This window comes from Apium graveolens, chromosome 1 (assembly GCF_009905375.1).
Source record: "Apium graveolens cultivar Ventura chromosome 1, ASM990537v1, whole genome shotgun sequence".
Taxonomy (NCBI): Eukaryota; Viridiplantae; Streptophyta; class Magnoliopsida; order Apiales; family Apiaceae; genus Apium; species Apium graveolens.
Genome location: NC_133647.1, coordinates 134,527,012 through 134,549,955, shown reverse-complemented (window position 1 = coordinate 134,549,955; position 22,944 = coordinate 134,527,012). Strand labels below are relative to the sequence as shown.

The following is a 22,944-nucleotide window of genomic DNA, read 5'->3' as shown; positions in this document are numbered from 1 at the left end:
TCGAGGTGGGAATGATGAACAAGATAATCTATCAGGGATATATGACTTGATTTATCCATGGAAGGATGCATGTACCTTTTTAAAGGTGGAATTAAGAATAGAACATCGGTAACTTAAAATGAATCCTAGGGGAATGCATAAAGGTTGGCATTTCACCCTTAATAGGGATAGTGTGAGTTTTGACAGTATGAATTGGAAATGATTAAGGTAATAACAACCTTTAAGAATCAGTGGAGAAATTTTTCAGAAGAATATAAACAATGGTTCTAGTATTAGTAAATGGTATTGTGATATGCCATGTATCTAGGGAATACAGGAGGAACGATTGAAGGATAACCTTAGAGGTTTTACAAGGAGAAAGGTAATATTCAAAATTCTCAAGAATAGAAATGTTGATAAAGGAAATATGACGTAATTATAATGTTGCCAAGTGGGGCACGTGTTAAACCACGAGAAAGTATGGATCGAACCAGTAATGGTCGAAATTGTTCAGGGCAATTAGGACTTAAGATAAAAGATGTTCTAATTATGATTGAGAGTCAGTCATGACAGTGATTAACCTCTAAAGACTGAGGGGATAACTTATGGAAAAATGGAATTTTTTTTTACTCATCAGATATTAAAGAAAAGTATTTTCACATAAGCTGTGATTGAAATAAGGTAGAACATTTATTTGGAGGTGGTTAAAATGACATTGACTGTAAGGAAATTTTACTATCAGGAAAGGCCAAAGAGGTGGCCGACACTTTAAAGGTAAGAGGATAATTATAGGCGCTTGTGCCAAAGGAATACAGTGATAATGGTTAAAGCTATGAAGGTTGTATTATGGTTTGGAAGATTGACATTCCTTCTGATGACTGTTCAATACCCAACCGTAATAGTAGTTGGTAAAGGTTTAATTTGTGTAATCGCCATGAGCAGGCTATCTATCTCAGAAGGTACTATCTTGAGATAAGCCAGGACCATGTTTCAAAAAGGACTAGACGAACCTTTGACTTAAGTCCTCTATTTAGGGCGTATGATTAAGAATGGTATTAACCTGCTATCGGTGCTTTGATTGAAACTCTTCAGCAATTTTATATGCTTCATGTCATGTATGTATGTCAGGATCAGGAGTGTACTCCATGAATCATGAATGGTGATTATGTTACCTCCTTAGAAGGATTTGATACGACATGTATGGACTCCGTATGGTTAGCTATTAAGACTTCATGGAAAATGAATGACTACAGTAGGTCAGTGGTGGACCATAGTAAGGCAGCAATGATTCTGCGAGTAATGAGCTGATTACAACCGTGAGAGTTGTATTGGAATGGGTGTTGAGATTGAGTACCACTAATCGGGTCGTGGTAGTGTATAAGTTATCATTGATAGACTAATTAAGTAGAGTATCTACCTAGTGAATTATTATTCTTTCTTATCAATAGAGAGTCATATTATTATACGAGGAAGGTTGCGGTGCAAGCATAGAATTCAAGTAACGATGATGTCTAGAATGAGATCCCAGATTCGATTTTCGATGTCGAGGGAGTTTCAAAGGTAATTGTGTATAAGCTCGAGGAAGAGTGTGGGTCCATAGAATGATGGACGGGATAGTGAAAATATTTAGGCATGGGAAATACAAAGCTATAATGCTTGATGCTGATATAAATACGTATATGTTTTGTTCTCCTATGACAAACCTCTATAGTTCAGAGGTAGGTTCCAAGCCAGATATTTTGTGGCAGTATATTTTTTTCATATATACAATTCTCTTCAGTTCGTTCTTTTCTCTTCTTTTCATTTCATGTAAGCTGAGAAGAACAACCCTTCCAGAAGGGGAGGTATTGTCGAATGACTATCTATCTTTGTGATAGAAGCCTAGTAGGATACCACATGTTGTTTAATTGCTTGTCAAGAACTAAAGGCTGGCCACCTTCTGTACTAACTATGCGATATAACAAGTGTTCATGATCATAGTGATCTCTCAACAAATTTCTTTACTTCTATTTGATTGATCAAATTTTGGAAAATAGAAACAACTGAAAAAGGAGTAATAAAGTGGTGGTAGTATGCGGAATGGGAACACATTCGTGATACTAAGGTTGACGTGGTTATTAAAAGGTTATAGAACGCTAACGAGCAAAAGTATAACCCGTATAATATTAGGAACGGAAGGTAGTAGCGATTACGAACTGGAAAAGAATGGGTATTGAGAAGCAGAAGCTCTAATGCTAAAAGCTATAATGAGAGTCTGTGCAATAGACTTGAAAGAAATTGGAATGATCACTTAACACGGATTGAGTTTTCTTACGATAATAGATCATATGTCAGTATTGAGATGTCGCCTTATGAGATCCTTGAGGGAAGACAATGTCGATCTCCCTTATGTTAAGATGAAGTTGTAGAGCGCAAGATGCTCGGACCCGCAGTAGTCCAAAGGACCAGGGATATAATAGATCTAATCAGAGGACGGCTGGTAGTAACCCAAGATGGACATAAGAGGTATGCTGATTTGACTCAAAAAGGACAAAGAGTATGAAATAGGGGGCCTAGTAATGTTATAGGTATCCCCTTGGAAACCCTTGGAAAGGATTGATGAGGTTCGGAAAGAAAGGAAAGCTAAGTCTACAAATTGTTGGACCCTTGGATATATTAAGACGTTTGGGAAGTTAGCATATGAGCTAGCCCTAACCCAGAACATGTAGCGAGTCATAACGCGTTTCACGTATCAATGTTAAGGAAGTGTAATTCAGATGCCAGATAAATAGAGGCATATGAGCGCATAGATATGCAACCCGACGTAACCTATATGGAGCAACCAGGAAGGGTTATAGAGTGAAAAGGAACAAGTGCTTAGGAGAAGGATTATCAAACTAGGCAGAGTTTGGTGGTAGAACCACAATGTGGAAAATTGACTCAAGAGTTAGAAAGTGTAATGCTAAGAAAGTATCCCCATTTGTTTTCTATCTGATTCCGGGACGGAATCCTTTTAAGGAGGGGAGACTGTAATAACCCCAATTTTTGAGAAATTTTGAAACCCTTATGAATAGTGTTTTTGCTGAACGAGAAAACTTTTCATGCCACGCTATGTAGGGGTTCTGTTATTGATCTTATGGGATATTATTAGTACTCTATGTGGTATATAAGTGTATGTAAAGATCGTCAGAATCCAATTCCGAACACTTTTATTTTTCCCGGAAATCCACAAGATACGGAGAGAATTGAGTATAAGGTAACAGGATGAAAAGGATTTAAATTAAAGGATTATAGGAGAGGATCATAAAAGGAATATAATATATTGAGAAAGGTTAAGGGAACCTAAGTAATAAGATCCCGGGTATGATCCCTCAAACGATAAACGAGAACGAAAGTTAAGCGAACCGTATAACAGATCAGCGGTCATTAGGCAAACGATTAGGAAGTTAATCAAAGGGATTAGTGGGAAGGATGTCATCCAACCAATAGAAAGAGGACAAGGAAGGGAGGATGACATCATGAGGATGACACGAGCATGACATGGGAAGGAAGGAGGTGTGGTGGCTTTGTAACCACACAAATTCAAGGGCAAGAAGGTAATTGACTAAATCAAACACAAAAGCAAAGCAACCAAGCCAAGTAAAATCATTTTCATCAAAAATCAAAAAGCAACCAAGGCTTGTTCTTGAAGAGCTCTCGGCTTTTTAGCATTTTAAAGGCAAAGAATTTCAAAACTCAAGATCCAAGCCTCCTAAATTGGTAAGATAATTCCCTAATCATCTTCATGCTTAGTTAGGACTATATCATGAGTTTAAGCCATTAATTCCTTCTCAATCTTCTTCATTTAATCAAAGAAGAAGACAATGAATAGTGTTTTCAAGTTTTTAACTTGAAATTTTTCTTGTTTTTCTTGAAGATCCAAGCATTCTTAAGACTTCTCAAAGCTTCTTAAGGCTTCCTAGCTCCTCCCACCACTTCAAGGAAGGTATACCATCTCCAAACCCTAGGTTCCTATATATTATAAGATGATTTTGATTAGTAGGATGATATTGTAGCTTGTTGTTGTGATTAGAGTTTGGGATTTGAAATGGTAGTGAAATGGAATGGTAAATGTTGTGGTTTTGATTTAAAAGAACTTAAGTATGATTAAAGTTAAGTTTAGGCATAAGTATGAATGATTAAATTGAATTGGTTGGGGTTGTTATGATGAGATAAGGATGGATGTTGGTTGTATGTTGGATTTGAGGTTGATTTGGAATGGTTTTGAATGGTTTAAAATATTGGAAATCGCGTAAACATAACCGTCGTAACGTCCGATTTTCTTTGGACTGTTTTTGTGCATAGCATTAGGACCCGAGAACCCCCTGCTAGATTATGACCACTGCCATTTTTAGATAGCTCATGTTACGAGCTTCGTTTTGATATGTAGTTCGTTCGATTCCGATGCACGGTTTAGGAGAAACGACCGTTTCAAGTAACGGCGTTTCGCGAACGAAACTTTTTCCCTCGCCTTACTTTGAAACATAGGTTAAAGGCCAAAATGGTTAATTAATGTATGAAACATTTATGGTAAGTGTGTTAGGCAGTTGGTAAGACACTTGCGAAGGAATCGCTTTAAAACTCATAAAGGTTAAATTATTAAAAATGGTGGAGCCGAGGGTACCCGAGTGGCTTAAGCGAATCAGTGAGCGCAAAACAAGCGTTAGAGTCTAAGTTAGTTAAAGTATAGATTTACAAGTGATTTTGGTTTAATTCCAACTTACTTGTTGTTTATAGGTTACCAGACTCGTCCCGAGCCTTTTATCACCCCAAGTCGCTCAGGCAAGTTTTCTACCCGTTATACTGTTGTTGTGATGTAAATATATGTATATGCATTATCTTGTGATAGTGCATGATTGTTATTAGCAAATTTTGCGATATATTGGAGCATGCTGATATGGTATATATGCATGTCTGTTTCGTAATCTGGTTATCTATCTGTGGATTTCAATGCTTATAGTTGCATAATACCTATGCTAGAAATAAGCAAGTAGTTGCGTATACCCTTAGTATAAGGGATAAAAGGTGAACATATTTCTAAACCGGGAGTCGAGGATCCCGAGTAGATTTTGTATATATGTATATAAATATATATATATATATATACTTATATATATATGGTTATAGTTTTCCAAACTATTAATCGAATAAGGTTTATTCGATAACTTTTAATTTATTAATTGAATCCTATTTCGAATATTCATTCGAGGGCTTATGACTCAGTTTATTTTATCATTTGAATATTACTTGAATATTCTTTTGAGTAATTATGACTCCTTTATTTTATTATTGAATATTATTTCGAATATTCATCTGGGGAGGTATGACTCCTTTATTTTATTATTGAATATGATTTCGAATATTCATTCGAGGGCTTATGACTCAGTTTGTTTTATCATTTGAATATTACTTGAATATTCTTTTGAGGACTTATGACTCCTTTATTTTATTATTGAATATTATTTCGAATATTCATTTGGGGAGGTATGACTCCTTTATTTTATTATTGAATATGATTTCGAATATTCATTCGAGGGCTTATGACTCAGTTTATATTAATTAATGATTATTAATTGGACAGTCATTTGAGGATGTATTGACTCCTTTATTTCATTTAATGAATATTATTTATATTATTCATTCGAGGTATTATGACTCCGCTTATTACTTAATAATATTCTTTATTGTATTAAAGAATAAGGTGTCGATAATCAAACTTATTTTTTTATTATTCAAATAAAGATATTACTTTCGTATAAGTATATCTTTGATTATTTGCTATTCATTCGAGTATAAGTTTTCCAACTTCTACCTCCATTATCCTTATGGGAATATTATTTAAATAATAATATTCAGATATTTCTTTCATACTGGGGACTGATTTACTTCATTAAATCAACATTACTCCAAACACTCTTTAAAGTGTTTTCGAGTCTTCAAAATAATTTTTAAAAGTTAGAGCGGATCCCAAAACTCATTTTTATATTTAAGATCTTCCTTTTAAGGGGATTTAAATACTCGCTCAAAACTGAGGGATCCGGCTCTGTGGTGTATTTTATATTCGCAACAAGGTTGCAGTTTTGGTAAATGAATTGATTACTTACCCAACGTTCGGGAAGTAAGTCCATCTATTGAGTCGGCATAAGCAACATGGGCTCAGTGGGCGTCCATGATAGTGTAAGTGGCTCAGTGGGAGTCCATCAAATGCGTAAGTGGCTGAGTGGCAGTCCAGCATAAGGTCCTATTGAGACCAGGGTGATGACCAGTGGGGAATTCGTCCATCTACTAGTAGAAAAGGTTACTTATGGGTATCTTTGCCTGATCAGCAAGATATCTGGTTTATGCCAAAATTCTTTTCCTTTCCAAAATTCATTGGATGTTTCAAACTTTGTTCATACTTAACATGACAGATGTTTTCAGGAAATGTATAAAGGAAGAAGTATATGTGGATATATATATATATATATCAGAACTTAATGAAGTATGCCATAACTTCATTTCCTTTAATAATATTTTAAAGATTGAATCTATTCAAATCTTGTCTTGTAGTCTCATCTATGTGATGAACTTTTGAAACTGATTATAACTTGAACGGTGGTAGTTCAAGTAGTATTTGGGAAAGATATAAGTATATTGGGGTATCTTGTAACTTCATCTTTTAAACTTATATCTAATTAATAATTGTCTTATGAATGACAAAGATTTTCAGAAAAACGTTGAGACAAGGTTAGATATATGAGATCACCTTGCAATGATATTTTTTTTATACAGTTATACACTGGGACTTTATGTATATTATGCATGGAAGAGGACTTCCAATATTTTGAAAAGTATATATGTATATATACTGAATATTTTGCGACTTCATCGCATTAAGATATCAAACTTGGTTCATTTCTTTTGACCAAGACTTTCATTAGTATTATGAGTAGGCTCATATATTGTAAATCATTATACATATTATTTTGGTGGGCTTGCTGCTCACCCTTGCTTTATTTCTTCATCACACAACAACAGTTAGGAGAGATGGCCAGACTCTAGCAGACCCAGCGCAAGCGCGTGGGAAGCGTCCCGCGTCTTCCCGATGATGTTGTAGCTGCTATAGCCGCAGAGGTAGATCCATTGTAGATCAGACCATCTACTTTTGAGAATCAATTATGTATAATTATAACTGGTGGTAGATAATGGCAATTAACTGTAAATTTATCAAGTAATCATTTTGGGTTGTAATAACTTTTAAATTGTGGATTCAAAGACTTGTACTTATTTAAATTTCATCTCTGAGACTATAACGGGTTGTGGTGTGTGTTAGTGTGGGGTCACAGCATAAGGTTATTATTATTAATTAAGTAAAGTGATATTGTGGAAAGAAAGACCGTGACGACCCGGATCCCCGACCCCGGATCTGGGGGTGTTACAACCATGGTTTGCAGATATTGTAAACTATCTCGTCAGCAATGTAATGCCTCCTAATTTGACATCCGCTCAAAAGAAGAAGTTTCTGCATGAGGTGAAATGGTATATTTGGGATGAACCATATTTGTTTAGACAGGGAGCTGACCAGATCATCAGAAGATGTATCCCGTTCTGTGAGACGGAGGGGATATTACGAGACTGCCATTCCACGGTTTATGGTGGACACTATGGTGGTGAGAAGACGGCAGCTCGTATTCTACAAGCAGGTTTTTTTTGGCCTACTTTGTTCAAAGATGCTCATCAGTTTGTTTTAAGGTGTTATCGTTTCCAAAGAGTGGGAAATTTGACAAGGAAAGATGAGATGCCATTAAATGTGATGCTTGAAGTCGAGGTCTTTAATGTTTGGGGAATCGATTTCATGGGGCCTTTTATCTCGTCTTGCAATAATCAGTACATCTTGCTGGCAGTCGATTATGTCTCAAAATGGGTAGAAGTTAAAGCTTTACCGACAAATGATGCAAAGGCAGTGCTAAATTTTCTACATAAGCAAATTTTCACAAGGTTTGGAACACCTCGGGTAATCATAAGTGATGAAGGATCGCATTTCTGCAACCGTAAGTTCACTTCTATGATGCAGCGTTATAATGTGAATCATCGAGTAGCTACTGCCTATCATCCGCAAACAAATGGTCAAGCGGAAGTATCTAACAGAGAGATAAAGCGCATTCTAGAGAAGGTTGTTTGTCCGTCAAGGAAGGATTGGTCTTTAAAGCTCGATGAAGCTGTTTGGGCTTACAGAACAGCATACAAAACTCCACTTGGTATGTCCCCGTTTCAGTTGGTGTACGGTAAGGGATGTCATCTACCTGCGGAGCTTGAGCATAAGGCCTACTGGGCATTGAAAAAGTTGAACCTGGATTTAGATGCAGCTGGTAAGAAAAGAATGCTTCAGCTTAATGAACTTGATGAATTTCGACTTCAAGCGTACGGGAATAACAAAATGTATAAGGAAAAGGTGAAGAGGTGGCACGATAGGAAGCTACATCCTAAGTTATTTGTGCCGGGGCAACAAGTTCTCTTATTCAACTCTCGGCTCCGACTTTTTCCAGGGAAGTTGAAATCGAGGTGGTCTGGGCCTTTTATTGTCAAAACTGTGTTTCCATATGGAGCGGTGGAAATTTTTGAGAATGATCCGGACCAAGCATTTAAGGATAACGGTCAGCGTTTGAAGCACTACTATGGGGACATGGCAAACCGAGAAGTGGTTAGTACCATTTTGTTGACTACTTGAGAAGGGTACGAAACGTCAAGCTAATGACGAAAAAGAAGCACTGCATGGGAGGCAACCCATGAATTGTTGTTACAGGAACCCTTAGAAGTTAATAACCTATCCAAAAACACAAAAAAATCAGAAAACAGGGGCTAAAAAAAAAATTCCAGTGATCCCCTGAGCGCCCGCTCAGCATTGCTGAGCGACCGCTCAGCAAGCTGAGCGCCTGCTCAGCTTTGCTGAGCGACCGCGCAGCAAGATGAGCGCCCGCTCAGGGGTCGAGTACCAGAATTTTTTTTTACAGTTCGGAAAAAAAAAACAGTTGTAGCCCATAAACCCACGATTTGTTCCCACTACCCCATCATTTTAACCCTTAATTCCCAAACCCTAATCTAATCCACACCCTATATATACATACACCTATCCTACATATCTTCCACAAACTTCCTACACTTAAACTCTCTCCCAAGCACCAAAACTCAATTCTTACACACTTTTATTCACGAATCAATGGCACCCAAGAGAGCACGCACTATTGACAGCAGCAGCACAGTTCCTACTGCTGATTCATCGAGGGGTACTGCTGCAAGGCCTCGGTTAACTGAAAGAGCTACGGAGGAGGAGTACACTAGGCTTTTGGGGAAGCCGATTCTGAAAGAGAGAGGGTTTTTACCATCGGAGAGGGATGGTGAGTTGCTGCCCATGATTCCAGAGAAGGGGTGGATAGCTTTTTTGAGTCACCCGAAGCGGTACCGATGAGCGTTGTTCGCGAGTTCTACGCGAACGCGAAGGCCGAAAAGAATGGGTTTTCTGTGGTCCGAGGGCTGACAGTTGATTATCACCCTGCGGTGATTTGCCGTGTGATTGGACAGCGAGAGAGGAAGCCCGAGGAGAACTGGAATGAAAAGACTGCTGAGGATTTTGACTTGGATTTGATTTGTGCGACTCTCTGTCGACCGGGCACAGTTTGGACCTTCAGGACCGGCACTAATGAGTGTCATCACTTTCCGGCGATCGCCATGAACAGGTATGCCCGTGCATGGAATGTATTTATTTGTGCTAATATTTTGCCTTCTTCACATGCACACGAGGTCACAGTTGAGAGAGCACAGTTGTTGTGGGGAATTCTGAATGAGGAGTACTATGTGGACCTTGGTGAGTTTATCTACCAAGGAATTCTGAAGTTTTTGAGGGGAGCGAAGCATATGAACATCCCTTATGCATCCACGGTTACGAAGCTATGCCGAGCAGTGGGAGTGAACTGGCCGGCTCATGAGCAGTTGCAGTTGCCGGCAGCTCCGATTGATTCTGGGACGCTGAATGGGATGCAGGAGTGGACCGATGGTAAGCCTGAGGAGCATGGGCTGGGTTATCGTCTTCCAAGAGGGCGTCCAGCACGAGGTGCTACTATGGCTAGGCCAAGGCGTGATGAGGCTGGTTCTTCGAGAGCTCAGGAGGGTGCTGGGTTGGCTGATGCTCAGTATAGGAGGCTTTCACGGCGGATGGATGCCATGTATGAGACGCAGAGCAGGTTTGCTCAGGAGCTCACCCTTGCGTTAGGGACTGCTTTTCGGGGCCTTGGAGCTGATATCCAGTGGCCAATTTTTGGTGAGGACTCTGCATACCCGCCACCTGATACTCCACCCACTGAGGGTGATGATGATGATGACTCCGAGTAGGTATACCCTGTGTTCCTTTCTACTACCTTTACTGAGGACAGTGAAGATTTTAAGTTTGGGGGTGGTAGTTGAGGAATATTGTGTGTGTCATATAGCTGCATATTCATGATAGTTTAGTTCATATAGTTGCATAATTTATGCCATATAGTTTTTTTTGTTATGTATGTCATGTAGCTCATGCATTTACCATGATCCCTTTTGCAATGATTTATCGACTGAATTGTGATATTGATGTGAGTGTAGTGATAGCATTAAAGTGATATTAAGTCGTGTAGGTTGATATGCATGCTAGAAACACTTGTATTTCCACTAAGTCTTAGAGAATGCGTAAGGGCTAGATTGTTGTTATGATTTGGTTGTTTTCGAGGTCAATCTATTTATTATGCTTAGAATTCGATAATAGGTTCTTAGTGATAAAGGCATGAAAAAGAAAAAAAATTGGAAAAAAAAAATGGAATTTGTTGCTAGTTGTGGCTAGGCGTCAAATGGCTAGTAGCCGGCTCGCATATGGTGCGAGTAGTCTAGGGTTGAGCAAGATGGAGCGAAACGCACTTGCTCAGAAGTTATAAAAAAAAAAATTAAAAAAATTTTAGTTTATGCATAATTGATCAAGAGTGGGCTCTTTGGTATTCGAGTTATTAAGTTCTTAGGGGACTTTGTGCCTAGTGACCTAAGGCTTTTAGAGTCTGGGATCCGCTAACCTAACGCTCGTTACATGGATACCATTGTATAAGTCTTTTGTGGACCTCACTCATTGCACGGTCAAATAAGCATTTGTGTTGTGAATAAAAAGCACGATTCTGTAATAAGCTCCAGAATTCTTGTAGTGTTGTATATCACTTTGTGCCTAGAATTTTTATTCTTTGTATAATCATATGATTGCCTTGAGGATAGTCGAGTCATAATAATTGGTCTAGTTCCGAAGCATATCTGTTACGCATTTGCACACACCACGTTTCTGGCTGTATGTCCGTTTGCATGAGTTTATTGATCTTTAGTTGTCTAACTGCATTCGTTGAGATGTTGCAATTTGGTTGGTTAATCGTAGTAAGGGGGATCGCTGCATTTTCATATAGATTGCATTCATGCATATTTTATATTTGTTTTTGAGTCTGTGACGCTTGAGGACAAGCATCGATTTAAGTTTGGGGGTGTGATAAGTGGCATTTTATACCACTTAGAACGTCTTAAAATGGCTTAAATTGGTGTCTTGAAATCAAGTATTTTGTGTATTTGATGCATTTTTCTAGTGTTTATGCATTTCAGGGTAATAGTTGCATTTCGGGGGAGGAATCATCAAGAATAGGCCTTGGCATGTGTTCACCATTGCGAGAGGAAAGAAACGGGCAGATTACGGCGAAGAAACGGAGCAAAATCAGATTTTTTTCCAGTAGAGGTCTGAGCGCCCGCTCAGCATTGCTGAGCGACCGCGCATCAAGCTGAGCGCCCGCTCAGCTATGCTGAGCGGCCGCACAGGGTCGGAGAAAAAAATATATTATTTCAGGACTTCTACTTCTGTTTGGTTTCCACTTCTATGTAATCTGAGTTTTATGGGACTATTATATAAGTAGATTTGAGACGTTTTCACAAGTGTGGATTGAAGAAGATCGTGTTTTTACGCAAGGAGCGAAGGAGATAAGGAAGAAGACCGATTTAGCACACCGCAACGAAGAGGAAGCATATCTTCTGTTGATTCTTGTTTCGTTGTAATGTTGGATGCTAGTTTTCTTACTTTAAACTTATTTACTCTTGTGACGTACTCTGTTTTAATATAATTAGTTTAGTTATTATTTTCTTGTGTTTGTTTATCATGATTTCATATGAACCCATGATGACGATAAGTGCTATTATGGGCTAATCGTGATCATGGGGTTGCAACAGATTTACTATGGAATTCTTTAGTTAATTGTTTAATACTTTAGTGTGTGATGATTGCATGATATCTAGTATTGGTTGTGCGTATTCGTCTTATGTGCATCGCGAACATATAAGATAGGGTGTTAATCTCTTGTGAAGCGACAGTGGATCTTGAGATTTAGAACTTGCCATGCTAGCATAGGTTCATGTACGTTGTGCATGATTAGTGGGTAACTCTAACAGTTTTATTTGCCCTATGTAGTCAAAAGGAATAACTTGTGCTTAAATCGTTGTGTTATCAATTTCTGTAGGCATATAGGAACTCAACATAATTGATGACTATTCAACTTCTATCTTAATTGTGGATGCTTGGTAGAATGGTATTAGTACAATAAAAGTTGGCTTTTATCAGTTTCGTGTTATTCGATTAATATAATCACTGTCACATGCTAAAGGTAATAACAATGACTATTGAAGGAAGTAATAATGAAGTTGTGATCTCATGAGTGTTTTATTATTGATAATTTGAAGTGTTAAGTAAGTGATTAATTAAGTAGTTAATTATAGTTAATATTTAATCAACAATTTTAAGTGTTAGTGTCTTAACATTGAGAAGTAATCATACATTGGTGAGTGAGTTTAATTAGACAATAATTTAGTCTGAGTCTCTGTGGGAACGAACTAGAAAGTATTCTATATTACTTGCGAACGTGTATACTTGCGTGAATATTAGCGCGTGTTTTCGCCCTAACACAGGGTCACACCATAAAAAGAGAATGATTTAATGGTGGAGGAATTAATTAATAATGGCTAATAATTATTTATTTATGAAAAAAATAATTAATTGGTAAATTTAATAATTGATTAAATGAGATTTAATTAATTATAAATTAATTAAGAAAAGTTCTTAATATTATTAATTAAAGAATTTAATTTTTGGAAATTAAATCAAGAGAGATAATTATTTCTAAAGTGTTTAGAAAAAAGATTAATAATTAAAAGGTGTTTTAATTATTAATAAGAATAATAAATGGGATAATAATAATAATATTTATGGGAAATTTTCAGCTGAAAATTTTGCCTATAAATATACTATTATAAACCCTATTTTTATTCTAACCCCAAAATTTTATAAAACCTAATTCTCTCCACCTCCTCCTCCTCCTTAACGTCGTTTTCTTGGTGGATACCGGTGGAGTGCTTCACGTTTGAGGAGCAGCTGCTAAGGATCTCCGATCGTTGCTCTTGGATCGCATATTAAAGGTTAGTAATCGATCCCTATGTTTTTACCACGATTTATATGCTTTTATTTGGATTTTGTATGTGTAAAAGTGTTTTACCATGCCTCCGCTGCGATTAAAATCCAACACGATGTGTAATGATGGATAATACATGGGTGTTCACAAAACCGATGTTAAATCTTTTTGTTTAACATCATCCAGTTTCTCTAACCGATGTTTACTCTGTAATATTGTAAAATTTAAGACATCAGCTTCATTTCAAATTCGATGTTATTTGACTTAAAATACATTGAGTTTCTTTTCAGAACCGATGTCAAATAACTATTTCACATTGGTTTTTTTAGTTCTTTTTCATTTAATATTATTTTACATGATGTCTTTTATATATTTTTTACATTGGTTTACATGTACCATTGTGATGTTAATGTTCTGTAAATTGTATGCCATCCTGGTACTATTTACAGGCACAGGGAACCAAAATAATGCAACATCCCAACAAAAAACATACAAACAGAAAAATAAAGGTACTCATCCAAATTACAAGTCTAATACCAAAATATTACTCATACCATACTATACATACATTTCAAATAAAATACAAGCATTCCATTAGCCAACTCATACTATACTAATTTTTAAGTACCCTATTCTTAAATTCCGACAACTCCATCCAATTTAGTCAATCAACCCAATTCCTACAAACTATAGAAGAGTCTGACTTCTGCATGATCAAACCAAAGAGTAACAAATCAACCCTGCAGGTCGATGATACCTGAAACAGTGATAACGGATCATAAATTAATATCATAGCACACAAACAACACATAATTGCTAGCTACCTAATAAAAGTAAAAAACCAAATAATTCCTAGCTACCTAATATAAAATAGATATTTTAAAATAGATTCATTGTCAACCGAAGACTTACCACATGCCACCATTGCACCGGCATTTTTGGTGCCTTTGCATATTGCTCTTTAAAAGCATATTGCTCTAGTAGAAATCAAAGATAAAGACTCTGGAGTACTCTGATACATAAACAAGCCATAAAACAAAAAAAACTATATATTATATAGGTAACCACAAACCAGTAAACACATCATTGATGAACTGCCCATCAGATGAACCCGACACTGAAAGACATTGACAATACTTTGAACATAAAGCTTCTTTTTCCAGCACCTTGTTTGTGATGCCAACAGTTCAAGCATCCAAGTTTTCAATCAGAATGTGAAAAGGGACACCTCCAGAATGTCATCTCCTTCGGCGTTTGGATTCCACCTAAAACATCCAAACAATAATTAATGTGTACACTTTATAAAAGGTTTTAACAGTAACGTGAAATGAAAATGACAATGTAAATATTGGACCCAATATGCAGGATAACTCAAAGAAGCAAATTATTATCCATAATCTCAAGTCTATTTTAGTTTTATCATTTTATCCATGGAACCTTTCCTTGAAAATCTTCTATTAAGTGCGAAGACTAATTTGTACCATCCTGAGGCTCAGTTTAGTGCGAACTCATTCCTAGGACAATGCTAGGTCAGAGCTTGCTTGCATTATTAATACTTGTTTTTAACAAGATTGAACTATAAATTAGATTTAACCACAGACATCCTTAACTATTTACCTAACTTGGAGATGAGTCAGATTTCTATAAAATCTTTCATAATGATCGATGGAACTCAACTATAGAACATCATAGGGAAAAATACCTCAGACATGATAACTAGGACAATCCAAGTTGAACATATATATTATTCCAGAGATTTTTAAATAACAGTACAAATAAGTAACTCAAAAAAATTAAAATATAAACGATCAGTATTAGTATGTGAGAAGTATCATTAGCATGGTTGTTAAATCATCAACTAGTCACCAACTAATTAGTAATTCCAGAAATTGTTATAGACTAGAGCAAGCAACTTCAAATTTTTAGCCAAGTTATCAGACTGATAGGAGTAATATATAAGTAAATACATAATCAGTATATCTATTAATTAATTTCTTCTAATTCAACTCAAAATTGAATTAGAAAATATTAATTTACTAGTAATAGCCACTTTTACCTTTGTATCAGAGGGCCTGGAACTAGCATGTGAATTTTGCAACTTGTTCTGCGCTTCAGATAAACAATTTTGACAGAAGAAGTGTTCAGTCTTCTGAGCATCCTCAATAGTCATGTCAATACATTTAGGATGAAATCTAAATCACAATATAAAATATATTAAAAAAAATTATACAATGCAGTAATTGACACTTTAAAATTTTGTTTGAACTAAGAATAATTTGCAACAAGAGTTTTAAATTTTAACTATATATTCCTAGGTCCACCTATGCAGCCACTTGGGTGTGCCACACCAGTTGAGGCAGTATCATAGGGAACCAGATCAACAGTTAATCGGAGAACTGTGCAAGTCACTTTTTTGGCTCCTTATTTGCTATTATGTATAATACTTACATTTGGTGTTACATATACATATTTCTTCTTTAGATAGAAAACATCACCACATGTAAAAAACATACTCCATTATCTGAACAAAAAATAGACTTTACACGTATTCAATAATAAACTTCACAGTTTTTTTCTTGAGTACAAATAGGATAGATCAACCAAAAATAATCCTGCGTTGTACATCTTTTTTCTCAGGCCTAAAAATGTGGTTTAGAGAAATCACTAGCGTTATATATATACACATGGTAGTTCATTGTTTGTACATATTTGCAAAAAAGTATACAATCACTAGCGTTATATATATACACATGGTAGTTCATTGTTTGTACATATTTGCAAAAAAGTATACAAGTCTAATATTGTCTTGAATCAAGACTAACCTAATTGAGAAAGTAGGGTGTGATGTGCACATGTGGTGGATGGTGTGACAAGCAATCTAAATTAGAAATATGAAGATGGAGCTAAAGTCCAAGTTTACCTGAAAGAGCTACTAAATCAGTGACTGATAGATCTTGATACATGAACTTAGAAATCATAGACAGGAGGCCTTCATTTGCTCTGGGTAAATTTGACGTTGCAAGTTCATAGCCTGCAGTTTTTGAGTCATTTCTTCCTAGAGGTACATGCCAATAAGGTCCACCAACCTGCAAAGTTCAATAAGTGAAAACATGACATTAGCTCAAATCCTGCCAATAGCGGCTTCATTCTCACATACTGAAAGTTCTAAATTGTTCTTGATTACCAAAATAGTTGCATCTCGTGTAGCTACAGTGAGGATTTCAGCATAAGAGACTATTCCAGGGCACTCTGATTCCAGTTTATTCTTGATCTGATCAATGATATCGAAGCCTTTTAATGCATGATGATTAATGGAAGCTTTCTTTTCTCCTTTAAGCGTGTACGTATCGTCCAACAAAACTGAACTATAACATCTCTCCAAGTATTCACATCAGTAATCAGTACTAGCTATAGGTTATTTTCCTATTACTAAGAAGAAGCAAGAAAAATTTTATAGCTAAGAAAGGGCATTGCTTAATGTACATTATAATTAACAGAGTGGATGAACGCTACAACTAAAGAAGATTAACCTGAACAAAACAATCGTGGAAATGTAAACGTGAAATCAAAGCTGCATTGCGGGGATCAGAAAGCACAATACATTCTATTTATTTACTCACTATCTCAAGAGCTGTTAGATAACTTGATTTATAATAATCTAAAGTTAAAGCCCGATCTTGGCTTGCATGCTAGCTGACACTAAACTTGTCAAAAAAACAACTAAAACTAGCACAAAACATTGCAGGAAACGCGGCGCCATTAATCTGCTTGTGAATTGATGAGAAGCTAGAAAGATAGTTGAGACTGAGTAAAGCCAACTACTCATAGATAATTTCAACTACACGGAATCTTATTGTTTTACAATTTATTACATGTCCTATTTAAAATTTAAACTTATATGTAGCTACACACCTGCATGGCTGGGTATGGAAAATCAAACCATGGTCCAAGCTAAGCCTGATTCCTAATCCTTATCAATAGCTGTATTTATAATGATGTGGTGTATACAAGTTAACGAGCAGCTTTTATTTTTCTTAATTTAAATTTAAACACACATGTTTTGACCCTGTTGATAAAACTCAGTTATCACTCTTGGGGCTAACAGTGTGCATCTATAATTTTACACAGTATCAAAATTTGAAACATCCCAACTTATGTTATAATCTAAAATATCAAATCCTGAAAATTATACTATGAAGAAGATGATAAACTAAATAAACAAAATTATTGATTCACTTACCTTGCATTCGAACCTGTCTTCATCACGCTGGATTAGCCCAAGTCAACCACTTTTCTAAATTGTTAATTATCATTATCTTCTCGATGATGAAGTCAACTTGAAAGGCTGATCAAATAAAAGTTTTATTAGAATCCATTTTTTTTAATGAGTTCTCAATACCGTTCAAGAACCAAGCTTCATAGCCCTGTTTTTATTTTAAAATTATGTTTCAAGAATTAGACAAATTAACATTAGCCATTTCAGTTCAAGCAATGTTCCAAACTAATCACGCTTATAATAGTAAAAATCTGCAGTCGATACATATAACATCGAATTATCATACAGATGATATGTTTTCTTAATTCTTCAAAACACTTCTATAACATATGCTTTTTTGTTTTATTTTTATACTAGGAAATGTAAATTTATTAAAAGGAAGATCTAATCACCATGAAAAGTCCATGTAACAGCAGAATTGGAGGACCTCTCTTTTCCTCTGAATTTTCCTTACTAGATGACACCCTCTAATCACCATGAAATTTGAAAATACATCACTGATGAACATAATATAAGTTAAGTATGATCCATTCTTAAAAGTTATGCATATGTTACTTACTCTCGGAGTTTAACAAATTTCAATAGAAAAAAATATGGATAAACATAGAGAAAGAGAGAGATGGATATAGAGAGGGGGTGAGAGAGACAGAGATGGGGCTGTGAGAGAAAGGGAGAGAGAGAGGGAGAGATGGAGAGAGAGAGAGACTTCACCTCATCATAATCAGATCCACAAAAATCATCAGACTTCTTAAAACGATAACCAGATCCCTCTCCTTCCATTGTAGCCACTTTCTCATAAAATTTATAGTAACATGTACACATAAATTAACTAATTGAACACTAAAATTAAGCAAAAAACAAACAAATTGAATAAGACAGATCTAGGGTTTGACCTTCATATAATCGAATAATTAACGATTCATATAATCGGGTTTATGTAACTATAATCGATAGATTGTAACTTAAGAAAGAGAAAGAAGAGTGAGAAAGTGAGTTCGGGATAGAGAGTGAGGTGAGAGATGACGGAAAAGTTCGAGAGAGGTAGGCAGGTGACACAGAGTCGAGGTGTGAGAAAGGGGGAAACAGAAGATATTATTGGAAAGGGGGAAATAAATTTTTCATTGAAATGAAATGGGGGGAAATGTGTGTGTACTGAAGGGGGAAAATGACTTGTTATTTTATATTTTTTTAAAATTGATTATAGACAACGGCCAGTATAAATAACCGATGTCAAAGTAAAAAATGTTTATTTGGTATTTTTAAAATTGAACATAGACAACAGTTGCTATATAAAACCGATGTAAACATTATTGGTTAACATCGCTTTCAGAGAAACCGATGTTAAAAACTCTTTTAACATCGGGTGCATTAAGTGCCGATGTCTAAGCACCGATGTCATAAGTAACCGATTAGTCCAGCAGGTCAGAGACCTAGCTAGTCTTTGAGTTCCGGAACAGGTTTATGGGATGGTAGATATAGCCGTCTAGTGTTAATAGCTTGATCAGCCGTCTTCACACTTGAATGTCTAATACGTATCTGATTTGGTTTTGTGGTTCCCGTAATGGAACAAGTGATTTATACAGTCGAGTTATAAATATGTATAACAAGCTAAAATTGGACTCTGGTGTTTACACAACACAGACCTACGTTGTTTTATAAAGAGCATGCTAGTTAGTGATATCTAATTTAATTTTGATAGAGATTTGCAATGATTTACAGATTTCTGCTTTCATACTGCTTTATAATTTTGTTCCTATAACTGTTTAGTTTAAACTGTTTCTATTCTGTTATTCATATGTTGGTAGTGCTGAGCGATTATATGCTTACCCTTGCACCTTGTTATATATATATATATATATGTGTGTGTGTGTGTGTGTGTGTGTGTGTCATAGATGCCTAGAAGACCAGTTCATCATATTCAGGGCAGGACTTCAGTACCACCGGTAGCAGGATTAATTGAGGTAGTTTTGTGAGGCCTATTTTAGGTCTGTGAGTTGCTGTAATAAATTAGTATGTCAGACTTTTAAATAAATGGTTATTCTAATAGTAAATAGCTTAAATCATACTTGAACCTGGAAAAGATCTTGGTATTGGGATTGTGATAGGGTAATAATAATAATCTAGTAGTTTATGATTGTGGTTTGATATAATTAGTGACGTCAACTCCTGACCCCGGGGTTGAGGCCGTCACAGTTGAAACCCCCAGAGTTCAAGGGTGAAGTAGATCCTGTTGCTGCCAGGATGTGGTTGAAAGAAATGGAAAAGGCTTTTTCTCTCACCAAGGTGAGTGATGACTTAAAGACGGACTATGCTAGTTACTTCTTAAAGAATGATTCGAATTATTAGTGGGAGTCTACTCGAGCTTTGAAAGGAGAAGGTCTTATTCCCTGGACCCGATTCACAGAGTTGTTTTTGGAAAAATATTTTCCAGACTGTCTCCAGAATCAGATGGAGATGGAATTTTTAGAATTAAAATAAGGAGATAGGAGTGTTACAGAGTATGAAGCCAATTTCACAGAATTGGCTCGAATAGTAGCAGAGTATGCAAGTTCAGAAGCCTAGAGAGCGAAGCGGTTTCAGCAGGGATTGAAGCCGGAAATTAGGAGTGGAGTTGTAGCTTTGCAACTCAAAATATATACTTCGGTAGTTCAGGCTACCTTAGTGATAGAAAGTGATCAGAATTTGGCTGCTAAAGAAAGAGGTGAAAAGAAGAGAAAGTTTGAAAGTGGGCCTGATAAGTCAGAACAAGAAGAAGCAAGTCAGAAGTTTCAGAGATGGTTCGGAAGGAATAGAGACAGGAAATTCAGAAGGCATAATTTCCCACACGCTAGGCCCAGTACCACGTCAGTCAGTGCCACTCCGGTGAAATCAAGAAAACCAATAATAGATTGTAAGACATATGGAAAAGGCACAGTGGCTAGTGCAAGGAGAACATTAATTATTTCAAATGCGGCCAAAAAGGGTCATTATTCCATGGAGTGCAAGTCTGAGAACCAAGGAGTCACCTATTTCAGCTACGGTAAAGTAGGACACATTGCTAAGAATTACAATCAGCTACCCCAGGCAGTGTAGGAGGAAGTGCATCTCAAGGGCCAGCAACAAGTATAGCTAGAGCCAGAACTTTCAAAATGACCAAGAAATCCACGGATCAGGATTTTAACGTAGTTGCAGGTACGCTTTCTCTTAATTCCGTTCCTGTTAATGTTTTATTTAATTCGGGAGCATCTAAATCTTTCATATCCCTGAACTGTGTGAATAAAATATAATTAATGTTGGAAGACTTAGACGAACCTTTGACCATAGAAGTGGCCAATCAAGATAAGGTATCTATAAGTCAATTTTGTCCTAAGTGTTCAATAGAGATTTAAGGTCACCCTTTTCCAGCCGACCTAATACCTTTCGAGTTAGGAGAATTCGATATCATTCTAGGCATGTACAGGTTGTCTCCATATAAGGCAAGTATTGACTGCAAAAATAAGAGAATGGTCATGTATACAACATATAATGCAAGAATAAGTTATCAAGGACAGAAGCAGGACAAGAAATTTCTCTCAGTATTGCAGGCAAAGAAATTATTAAGACAAGGATGTGAAGCGTATTTGGATCATGTGATGTATACCAAGAAAGAGGCACCTACTCTGGATGAGATTCCAATAGTAAGGGAATATCCCGACGTCTTTCTGGAAGAATTTCCAGGATTACCACCTGATCGAGAAATAGAGTTCTCCATTGATTTGATACCAGGTCCAGAACCAGTTTCCAAAGTTCCATATCGAATGGCTCCAGTGGAAATGAAGGAATTAGTCAAACAACTTCAAGAGCTGCTAGACAAAGAAGTCATCCGACTAAGTGTTTCTTCACGGGGTGCTCCAATATTATTTGTGAAGAAGAAAGATGGGAGTATGAGGCTATGTATTGAATATAGGGAACTGAAAAAATTGACAATCAAGAATAAGTATCCCTTACCCAGAAGATGATTTATTTGACCAGCTTAAAGGAACATATTGTCATTCACATATCGACCTGAGATCTGGCTACCACCAACTAAATATCAAGTCGGAAGATTTACCCAAAACTGTATTTCGAACAAGGTATGGTCATTATGAGTTCTTAGTGATGTCATTTGGGTTGACAAATACACCAGCCGCTTTTATGGATTTAATGAACCAGGTGTATAAGGAGTACTTAGATAAGTTTGTTATTGCATTTATTGATGACATCCTCATCTATTCAAAGCCTCAAGATGATGACGCAACACACCTAAGGATTGCCCTCTAAAGGTTGAGAAAAAAACAACTATACGCAAAGTTTTCCAAGTGTGAGTTTTGGTTAAGAGAAGTACATTTCCTAGGACATGTGGTGACCAAGGAAGGTATAAAGGTAGACCCTGTAAAGATTAAAGCCATATCCAAATGGGAACAACCAAAGACTCCGACAGAGTTGAAAAGTTTTGTGAGGTTGGCAGGATATTATCGAAGATTTGTAAAGGATTTTTCTAAGATTGCAACTCCATTAACTAAGCTAACCAAGAAGAACGAGAAATTTATTTGGACGGAAAAGTGTGAAGAAAGTTTTCAGGAACTGAAAAAGAGGCTAGTGTCAGCTCCAGTATTAGCATTGCTAGATGGGATGAGAAACTTTGTGATACATAGCGATGCTTCTTTGAAGGTTTAAGGATGTGTACTAATGCAACATGATAAAGTAATTGCCTATGCATCCAAACAACTAAAACCTCATGAGCAGAAGTATTCGGTTCATGATCTCGAGTTGGCAGCTATAGTTTTTGCATTGAAACTGTAGAGACATTATCTGTATGGAGAAAAGTGTGATATTACACGGATCATAAGAGCTTGAAGTATATATTCACTCAGAAAGACTTGAATATGAGACAAAGGAGATGGTTGGAATTAATCAAAGACTATGATTGTTCCATTAACTATCACCCCGGTAAGGCCAATATGGTGGCTGATGCCTTGAGCAGAAAAGAGAGGATGAATATAGTTCAGATTGCAGAAGAGTTAGCACGAGACTTGGAAAAGATGGAAATTGAAGTTCAAGTACCAAATAAAAATCAGGAGCAATTGTATGAGATTATGTTTCAATGAATTGGATAATCTGACAAGAGAATAACTTTGTACCCAGAAAGATGATGAAGATATGCTTAGATTTTCTTCCAGAATTTGGATTCCCAAT

General features: G+C 36.4%; 1 protein-coding gene across 12 annotated transcripts; it reads right to left on the bottom strand.

The window, feature by feature from the left end:
* Window positions 1-13,940: 13,940 nt before the first annotated feature.
* On the bottom strand, window positions 13,941-18,882 carry LOC141667093 (peroxidase 11-like). Of its 12 annotated transcripts, XM_074473491.1 has the most exons (9): window positions 18,463-18,879; window positions 18,144-18,248; window positions 17,716-17,820; window positions 16,660-16,840; window positions 16,396-16,561; window positions 15,532-15,667; window positions 14,642-14,740; window positions 14,388-14,487; window positions 13,941-14,232 (listed from the first exon to the last, which is right to left on the bottom strand). In XM_074473491.1, the coding sequence occupies exons 3-6, from the start codon at window positions 17,736-17,738 to the stop codon at window positions 15,642-15,644; spliced, it is 396 nt and encodes a 131-aa protein (XP_074329592.1). In that variant the 5' UTR covers window positions 17,739-17,820; window positions 18,144-18,248; window positions 18,463-18,879; the 3' UTR covers window positions 13,941-14,232; window positions 14,388-14,487; window positions 14,642-14,740; window positions 15,532-15,641. The 12 variants fall into 12 exon arrangements, 10 of the variants coding, with proteins under 10 accessions (XP_074329592.1, XP_074329616.1, XP_074329625.1 ...); XM_074473515.1 differs by having other exon boundaries at window positions 13,941-14,487; window positions 15,532-15,579; window positions 18,463-18,882; XM_074473524.1 differs by lacking the exon at window positions 14,388-14,487 and having other exon boundaries at window positions 15,532-15,579; window positions 18,463-18,882.
* Between the last annotated feature and the right edge of the window lie 4,062 nt (window positions 18,883-22,944).

What these genes read in the sequence shown, in the direction of transcription:
- LOC141667093 (XM_074473505.1), bottom strand. Translation starts at nt 17,738, where the DNA reads ATGAAGACAGGTTCGAATGCAAG. An exon ending in AAGACAGGTTCGAATGCAAG is followed by an intron (nt 16,841 to 17,715) that starts GTAAGTGAATCA and finishes GAGATGTTATAG; the next exon opens with TTCAGTTTTGTTGGACGATA. An exon ending in CACGAGATGCAACTATTTTG is followed by an intron (nt 16,562 to 16,659) that starts GTAATCAAGAAC and finishes TGAACTTTGCAG; the next exon opens with GTTGGTGGACCTTATTGGCA.